This window comes from Bidens hawaiensis, unplaced genomic scaffold (genome assembly GCF_021521415.1).
Source record: "Bidens hawaiensis isolate Kalapana, Puna unplaced genomic scaffold, B.hawaiensis_p1.1 tig00042692_1, whole genome shotgun sequence".
NCBI classification, from domain to species: domain Eukaryota; kingdom Viridiplantae; phylum Streptophyta; class Magnoliopsida; order Asterales; family Asteraceae; genus Bidens; species Bidens hawaiensis.
The window spans coordinates 36,860-46,915 of record NW_027505795.1 but is presented as its reverse complement, the minus strand read 5'-3'; the positions used below and the strand labels follow the sequence as shown (position 1 = coordinate 46,915).

At 32.6% G+C, this 10,056-nt stretch overlaps 1 protein-coding gene across 1 annotated transcript; it reads right to left on the bottom strand.

The window, feature by feature from the left end:
- Positions 1-223: 223 nt before the first annotated feature.
- LOC143615370 (uncharacterized) lies at positions 224-5,318 on the bottom strand. The gene is made up of 11 exons (XM_077088505.1): positions 4,722-5,318; positions 4,586-4,640; positions 4,076-4,175; positions 3,757-3,982; positions 2,813-2,866; positions 2,590-2,735; positions 1,806-2,406; positions 1,528-1,642; positions 1,390-1,439; positions 1,152-1,301; positions 224-593 (listed from the first exon to the last, which is right to left on the bottom strand). Exons 1-11 carry the CDS (start codon positions 5,316-5,318, stop codon positions 345-347), a joined length of 2,343 nt encoding a protein of 780 aa, XP_076944620.1. The 3' UTR covers positions 224-344.
- Positions 5,319-10,056: the final 4,738 nt, after the last annotated feature.

The window sequence follows — 10,056 nt, the reverse complement described above, 5'->3', positions numbered from 1 at the left end:
TCCGTGTACACCCCTTGATATGTTCATGTTCACTCGTTTGATTAAATGAACAAAAGTTGCATTCATGTTCATTTAGTAAATAAACAAACATAAACAAGCTTTTTTATTTAATGGTCACTACACGTTCAAATCGTTTACATGCTAATTGGAAAGGTAAAGAAACAACATATTATCATGATTTTGAAAAAAACTAATTTGGTGCATAAATATAATAACAAACATCAAACTCAAATAACTAAAACAGTAATTCTACACTTGCAAATTATAAGAACCATCAGTAAACAGACCACTTAATCTTATTTGCCATGATTAACATCTAGAAAAACAATTAAAATGTAATAATATTAAACCCTCCCTTGAATCTTTATCGGCTTCTTGGGGATCTTAAAAGAAGCAAACACAGATTGACTAATCTCGATTTTATGATGTTGATTATGAACGTTCGATTGCAGCGAAGACTGATTCAATATCTCAAAGAATGAAGTGCTACTGCTTTCAGAAACAAGGTTTGTGCTTTGTGTGCTTGATCTGCCTTGTGACTGTGAGCTTCTGTATTTTGTTGTAACCTTTTTAGGTTGCATTTCACTTGATGCCTGCGTGTTATAAGCAATAACTTAAAAGTTAAAATTCATCATGCAATCATATGTAGTCATGTAGAGATGTAATCGAGCTAGGCCAGGCACTAGCCCAACTAAACTCGAGCAGATTCGAGTCAGGTTCATTTCAGGCCCTATTTCTAAAACCGGAGCCTAGAGATTAAGACTATAAACGAGCAGATTCAAGCCAGGTTGGGCTCAGTCTCAAAGTTAAATGGGTCAGCCCGGCTAGTAATTTATTTTACACATTGATACGTAAAAGACTAAAAATAACTTTTAACATGCAAATAATGCAATATTTATAAACAAAAGAATTTACAAGTTTGTCATATTTTTTTCATACCTTTACATGTTATTTTAAACAGCCCCTAATCAAGTTATGTGCTTTAATATTGATCATTTGTAATAAATAACTGAAGTTACATAATCAAATGTAATAAAACTATGTTGTCAGAGATAATATTTGGATGTGCATGTGCTTATGAGAACAGAACCAGTTGAATATAATGAAATGATCTCTCTTATTATAACTTGAATAATATTTGTTAAACTTACAATTGCATCTGATGTGTCCTCTGAATTCAAGATTGAACTTCGGCTATTGCTGTCATCTCTTCCAAATATAAAAGACCGGACGCCACCTGATCCTCCTTGCTTGGAAGGAAGTGAAACAGAATTGTTCGACATTCGACTCAAGAAAGACGACTGGCATTAACATCACATAAACACATTATTGAAAATCACTTTTTTTTTATTTTTGAAAACCAGACATTAAACAATATCATTAACTTACCTTAGAAGAGCTGTTGTTGTTACCTCCTATAAGTATTGTATCAACATGTGCTGCAAAATAAGTATTTAGTAAAACAAATGCAAGTGTTTTATATAATCTAGTATCAACTCAAATTCACAAATTAAGTTAACCACTTACATGCTATTTTTGCCTTCTTCCTACCCTCGGGAACCTCGTTTAGCTTCTTTATAAGACCAAAAACTTCTCGTGAATCCTCATCTTCGACAGGTGACACCAATTTGCCCTTTTCCGTCTGTGTTAGTTTTAACAACAGTTTAAATTTAAATCTTAATATAAACTATAGAACATAAAAGGGTTATTGCATAAAAGAAGAAATCAACTCTAGTCTAGTTGGCTTTCCCATAAAATAAAAACCATAAAAGGGAGTTGCAGGATAATAAAAGAAAATAACTTACATCTTTGTTACACAGATGCTCTTTAACAAGTATCTTTTCTGTTTCCTCTTCATCAGATGAAAAATAATCATCATCTTTATCATTAAACATTTGAGCAACCATTTCTTTTGCTTTTTTTAAATTCATTCGACGCGGTCGTTCCACATTTTCATCTTCATGAACATCAACATCATCCTCATCACCATTATCGATATCATCATTACCATTATCATTCATTTCTACATCCTCTTCGCCTTCATCATCATCAAGTAAAGATGCTTCTTTAAGTTTAGAAGTAACATTTAATCTTCTCAAAAGATCATCAGTTCCAGCTGCATCTTTTTCTTCAAGCCATTTTTGATGTAGTTCATTCCGAGTTTCTAAATCAATTGGTCTTTCTTTATAACCAGTTGCTATCATCTTATTGAGCTCCTCAATGTCATCTTCATCTTCATCCTCATCCTCATCTTCATCATCATCTCCAAACACCATTCTATCATTGTCACCATCGTCTTCTTCCTCAGCCTCATCGTCAAGAAATGCTTTTGCATGATCGCCTCTAGAAGGGTGCTCTTGAACATGTGGGTCAACATTCTCTTTGTCATTTTCTTCTTCATCACAACTGCAAAATTAAAGAAATCAAATGTGTAAAAACAAAAGTTGCAAAAAGAAACTTTAAAATCATATTAGACACGAGAACAATCTACAAGGGAAACAAAGATCTTGGACCAAAAAACTTTGTTCTGGTCAATCAAATATTCAAATCCAAACACATTTTAACAATTGACCATCATGTCAAACTTACGTATCATCAGGAACAGAATCAAACTTTAACTTCATAGTTAACAACGAAGGTCCCATTTCTTCTTCTTGAGAACTAGAATCATGCTCACAAGACTCTTCATTTTCAGATTCTTTACCATCACTAGTTTGAGTGTCACCAAAAAGTTCCTACAGTAAACAAGGTAACTGAATGTACATAGACAAGAAAGAGTAATAATTTGGAAAAGGTGTAAGTTTAAAGAAACCTGAGTATCATCAACTGGGGCACGTATAGCAGGTGTAGGATCCACATCCAAATCCTGTAGAAGCATGAAATGAGACGTCTTTATTTAACTCAGTCAGTTGACAACTATCATTCTAACTTTATGAATATAATCAACTTTGTATGTTTCTAATATAATCAAATCTAATATAATCAAACAATGTTCACAACAAGTATAGATTCTAGTGACTTTTGAAATAATTATAAGAATTTTCATAAAAGAATTTGTCACACAGAGCCTACTGGTGGATATTGAACAAAGTTCAATCCCAAGCACAGGTTTTTAGATCCTTAGTCCGTCCATTATGAGATGAAATCCACATAATTTATATAGGCATCAAAATCAAGTCGATATGAAAATACTGAAACTTATAATCTTGATATCTGTGTTCTTGTATAGGAACTTATCAATTTGTATCAACTAATCATAGTGCGAGCAATATGTCTGTTTTATGATTACTAGCATAGCACAGTATAGCCATTCATAACAGCATACCTAGAGTTGTTCACAAGCCAAGCCATATCAAGGCATGCTCAAGCTCAGCTCAGATTTAAAACCAAGCTAAAATCTTGAGCTAAAGCAGGGCTCAATTTATAATCAAGCCTAGCTCGACTTAGCTCAGTTTAGCTTGGTTTTAAAAAAATGACACAGCTTGGTATCGGCTTTGTTTTGGCTTAGTTAGATCGAATAATGGTGGACAACTGAGCTTAAAAGAGTGAATATCGTTTACTTGGGCTAGAAAATGTTAAAAGTTCAGGTTAATTTAAGCCAGACAAGCTAGCCAATGAGCAAGCCAATCTTGGCTCAAGCGCAGCTTGTTTACAAACCAAGATGGCTCAGCTAGGCTAGGCACATTTACAAATGAAGAAGATTCATACGAATTTTGAGCCACATGCTATTTGGACAGTTCTATCATCTATGCATACCTTCTGTGAACAAGCATTGACGTCACTTTTCGGTTCTTTACATAGATCAGGTTCATCCGTACCATCATCATCTGATACATGATCTACATTCATGACATTTGAAACGTTGTCCTCTTTCACAGATTCAGATAAATCATTAACTTCTTTTTCTACACTCTCCGGCTGATCTTTCACATCATATTTATCACCTTCCTTGTCAAAATCATCGTTGTTTGACTGGTTAAACCTAACAATTAAAAAAAAACAAAAAAAAGATTGAATACAACCAGATGCATAACCCATATCTATCAAAATACAGCAAAACAAGGTTAATACTCACTTCTTTGACATCTCAAGCTTCCTTTGTCTTATTTTCTCCAAAATAGATGATATGGGCTTTTGAACAAGTGGCACTGGCTTAAAAGAAACACCTCTAGTTTCTAACAATAGAGATGTATAAATAATCTAATCAGAATAATCAACAAATTATACATAATCAACAAATTGGATTTTAATAATCCAAATTCCAAACTATGATACACTGACCGATAATAATCCATACCATCAATTTATGTACTAGTAGTCCAAACTTTAACTTTCATAGCCATGGGCAATCCAGTAACATAATTAACATTAATTTACATCCGATTTCGCTCACAATAATAACTATGAACTAAATAGAAAACCATACACGCATAAAATGAGTAGAAATCGTATATAAATCAATTGTAAAATTATGATTTTTATGCTACTTGGATAGCCCTTAACGTAATAATTATTATCAGCCAATGAGTGATAGTTTGAATTATTAAAATCCAAATTCCAATTAAGTAAAGCCTAATGCAATCACCTCTTAAAATTCTCTGGGATTCAGCATGAAGTTGGTCAAGATAAGCTCTTCTTTCCTGCAAATCCATGAATCAAATATTAAGCAATAAACTTAATAATAATAATAATAATAATAATAATAATAATAATCTGTTTACCTTCTCTTCCCTTCTTTTGCTAGAATAAGATGTTTTCGCTTTCGGTTCGTCACCGTCACCGGAACTCTTTCGCCTCTTTTTCTTCCCTTTCTTCTCATTATTCTCCACATCTTCATCTGCCCTGACTTCCATATCTATATTATCCCCTCCATCTCCCGCCAATTGATCCACTCCACTCTCATTAACCTTAACATTAATAACATCATCATCATCATCAAAATCCAATGCTCTCTTTGTTTCCTTCCGATCTGTTCTCACAACCTCATCACCACCAGAACTCAATTCCTTTTCCGTGACGTCATCATCTTCAATTTCCAAATCATCCTTTACCGTCAAATTATCGTAACAAGATCTCAACTCCTTTACCTTCGAATCGTCGTTACCGTTAACCCTAGGGCACAATTCATCTCCGTTACCGTTACCGTCAAATGTGTGAATGTCAGAAGCTTCTAGGGCTTCTTCGGGTACTGGTTCACCGGTGGTTGACTTGACAGCAACATCCGTTGACTTTTTAAGGCGCTTGAGCCTTCGGTGTTTAGGTGAAGGTGAAGGTGAAATGGGGATCGAAAAGGACTCGTAATCGTCATCGCTTTCCATTGATAGATGGTTAGGGTTTTGGTTTAGAAGGAAGATGGAGATTGAAAGATGGATCTGAATAAGTGAAAAGATAAAGGAGGTTTTGTAAAAGCAAAAATGGTGGATTTGGCGGCAATTATTCGAAATTTGTAACAAAGGGCGCTAAAAACTCAGGTTTGCTGACACATTACAATTTATGTGATTTGTATTTGTTTGATAATTTGTGCAAGTTATCGAGTATGTTTGGCAAAACTAGCTGGTAGCTGTAGCTGGAAGCTGCTAACTGGTAGCTGTTAACTGTAGCTTTTAGAAATATTTATGTGTTTGGTAGAATAGCTGGAGCTTTTAATAAAACTAACTGGGTGCTCGCGCGATGCATTATTCTAATCCGAAACCTATTATGACTTGACCCTTTTCGACTCAAAACTGTACCAACGTGAACTGAACTAAATTAACCCTTTTTGCATTGACTCGTTTTGACCCTAATCTGGTCTTACACATGACCCGGGCTTTTCTGACTCGACTTGTTGCCGATCCTGACCAATAATCACATAATATGCTAATTTTTTAAAGTTATAGAAATATACCAATATGATACTCAAATTAAAGAGAATAAAATGCTCGTTTTTATGATGTAATTTTTTTAAAAAATATATTAACATGTGAAAAAGTTATGGATTTTTAAAAAGTCATGGGGGTAGTTGGTTTTGAATAAGGGTTAATTATGTAGTTATTATATGAATTAACAAAAGATTATGAAAGTTATAGTACCAAAATTGTAAAATATGAAATGCAAAAATTTGTTTTAATGTTTTCATGTTTTTTTTACGTTTTAATGATCAGGATCTATCATAACACACGACTCCTTTCTTATACATTGTCAACTTGCTATCGTCTAATTTGATCTTTTTACCTGTACATTGCTTACCCAACATATTATTTTCAAATTTACCTAATGCGGGTCCAAAACCCAGATAACACTCAGGTTTAAAAGTAGTTAGAATTCAAAAAGGAATACCGAAATAAAAAAAATACATAAAAAAGAAACCATAAAACTAAAATTTATTTTGATAGGTTGTAAAATTCGCATATTTTTTGTATTCGCGTATTTTTTGTATTCGCCGTCAATTCAATAATGCGGCATCTTCAGTTGACCCATGTGAGACGAGGGACTCGTAGTCTCGTTTCATTTGGCGCATTTCAAGTACGTGGGCAAGCAGTCCGTTGGCGTCATTGATAGCACGGAGGGTAGCCAAAAGTTTCACTTGTTGGGTTTCGAAACGATTGAACACATCGTATAGTCGGTCCAATTCTTCACGGCCCCCCACATCGGCTCGTGTTGACGAGGAACCCTCCACATTTTTCCCATTTTTCTTCCTTCCTCTCCCGGGAGGTCGAGCCAACTCTTGTACATCATCATCCACTAAATTAACCGCGTCTTCGTCAAAGAGATGGAAGCTATGAGCATCAGATGGTGTTGCGGGTGTGCTCGGATTTGTGGAAGACCTCCGTTTTGAAGCCCGAGATGATGATTTGGATAATGAGCCGGATTGTCGAGTGACCGGAACGGTGGGTGAATTGTCTTCCGTTTTGGTTTTGAATGAAGATGGAATATGGAAAATGGATCTGAATGAGTGAAGTGAAAAGATAAAGGAAGTTTTGAATTTATGGAGGGAGGAGTAAAAATGAGGGATTTTGGCGGCAATTATTCGAAATTTGTAACAAAAGGCGCTAAAACTGACCATTTGTTTTTGTTTGATGACGGCTACCCTTGATGACTAGCATTTTAATACAGTACAAAATATGAGTTTCAAAAGGTTAATAAGTCTTGTTTAGTTCACTTGTTTTAACTTTTAAATGTTTGATTAGATTGGTCGTGTGTGGCTGACTTAGATTGTTTACGTAAGATTAGCATTTCACGTTTATGAATCATTTATTTACAAGTTAATTACAGTTAGTTAATTCGTTTGATTTGTTAAGGTAAATACATTATAGATGTCGTGTTTATGTTATACTTTTTTAAGTGTGTTCGTATTACAGTAGACGTGTTTGATATGAATAAATATATGACGTATTAGTTCAAATTGTTAACTCAAATTTGTCATCCCAATATGATTACCAAGGCTGGCCCTTTGGGTAGGTCATGCCAGGTGGTCGGGCAAGACACGTAAATTATGGGGGGCAAATTTTGTTTATATACATATTTTTATATATATTTGTAAAAACTTATTTTATAAAATAAGTAAATATCTTAATTAGCTTAAATACATTGGGTTCAAAACCTTTTTTATCCATAATCCATTTAAACACTAAGACTCAAATTAAATTTAAAAAGTAAAGAAAAATAGCTTATATATATTTCGATACTCGTTATGACATACAAGGATTTTTTTTTCAGACATTTAAACTCTTGAAGAAGGCATGATGATTACTATTGTGATAAAACATATTTGAGCTAAGAAAACTCACATCATTAAGAGTTTTAAACTTTTAATGCATTTCCTTAACTTACTAAGTGTTTGTTTTAAGTTAGCTAGCAAATAGTTTGGGCAAACTTTATTTTTGACAAAATAAGACGAGTTTACAAATTGAAAGTTGTAATAAGTATACATACTAAACAAACAAAGGTGAACATGCTTAATATTGGTGGGAAAAAAAGTTAGTATATTATCTTCTCCGGTAATACTTTTGAATGTGATGGAATGATTAAGAACAAACGCCATGATCATGCTTTAGAGTATTCTTATCTCATTATTCATCCCTATCTTTAAAATTACACTAAAAATATTATATTTCTCTCTCTTGTTCAATTAAGTAATATTTTTTATACATTTATCATTACAGTTTTCTCACTCATCTACTCACAACCAATCCAACAAATATTAAAAAATAAATAGGGGCAAACAATGTTTCCTAAAGGTTTTCACAAATTTACAAAAAATCATTACATCTATCATATTGGAATTCTTATTTCCATTCATTTTAACTACAAAACACATTTTTATATTTTTATTATTACTAATATTGTTTACAGTAGTACTGGATGCAAGACCAAAAAAGCCAGGTGACGACACATAATGCCTTACAATATACTAGAAGGCAGACGATCTGTCCTCTAGAGAATAAAACAGTTATGGCAAAAGGGACCATTATCACAGAGGGCAAAACGAATGAGCGAAATCTCCACCAATAAGAGAGGAGTATCAAGTCGTTAAAAACGCCTCCCTGCAGAAGATTATTTTCTCTCTAAATAAACACAATATGATGTGTATAGAAAGATAAAGTAATTTTATACTTGAAAAATGATCATTTATTCTTGATAATAACAAAACACGCCATTTCTTACTGTGTACCTTAGATTAGTTCATAAGAACTCTTAACCAAACGATCCAAAAGCAAATGGTCATATTCCTCGTGTCACTAGTACCAAGCTTTATTAGTTTCTATATCACTTTAGTTTTTTTTATATCATATAAGAGACAGGTTTCTATTAAGATCATATTTATTCTCAACTTAACTCATCTTAAACTAACCCAATCCAATATTTAATAAAATATAATCTCTCTTCCTTAACATACACAACACAACCTAAGACAAGTCCCATTAGCAACCTAATTCAATCAAGTCTTTTAATAAAAAAACTAATTTATATATCATCAACAAATACAACCCAACACAACCCAATCTAAATTTTCATTCTCATTCCCAACCCCAACCTAAACCAACTTTTTTTGTTATATAATTTATGATCATTTAAAATATATAGAAAATAAAACTTTAATGGTAAGTTTACCAACAAATAATATTACATCGGAAAATTAATAAGGAAAAATACATATTTATGGAAGGCATCGTTTTTAATAAAATTTATATCGAAATGTTTAGAAAAAAATGTGGTTATGTTTTTGGATTTTTTATAAAGTTAACAATTTAAGTTATTAAACAAAAACCAATTTGTATGTTATATCAACTATTAACAAAAAAAAAGAATAAAAAAACATAGACTAATAATTGCATGACACATGCCATAAAAATAGTTTACAAGCTGGTTTGTTTTGATGAACGGTTTGTGAGAATCAACCATAAAATAATTAATTTTTTATTTTCTATTTGGCCATGTGACAACCCATTCCGTCGTTGGGTTGCTGGTGGCAATAGTCTAATCCTACTTTTTACTCTCATTTATAATCCAACTTAAATCATTTTCTTATTAAGGAAAATTGGATTTTAATAATCCCAACTTAGTGCAGTTGGCCGATAATAATTCCAACTTTAATAATCACACTATTTGTTTTCATTATACCTCCGTTAAAAAAAATTTAACGACGTTAAGTTTTTTTCAAATTTTAGATTGATATTTTAGGGCTTTTGATCAGAATGAGAATATGAATCGACTTATGTAAAACTTAACTCGAAATGGCGCTTTAAACAGTTTAATTTTTGTTAATTAAAAGTTTAAACATCGGAATTGAAGCATCATTTAGTCATTTGGACCCAACGTTTGATGGTAAGTTTTACATCATCGACTCGTATCCTCATTCCGAACAAAAGCCCTAAAATATCAGTTTGAAATTTGGAAAAAACTTAACGTCGTTAATTTGGTTTTAGCGGAGGTCCAATGAAAACAAATAGTGTGAAAGTTGGGATTATTATCGGCCAACTGCATTAAGTTGGGATTATTAAAATCCAAAGTTCCTTTTATTAAATATATGACTTAGTTTTTAATTTATCCTATAAAACTTATTATAAATAAAAATTA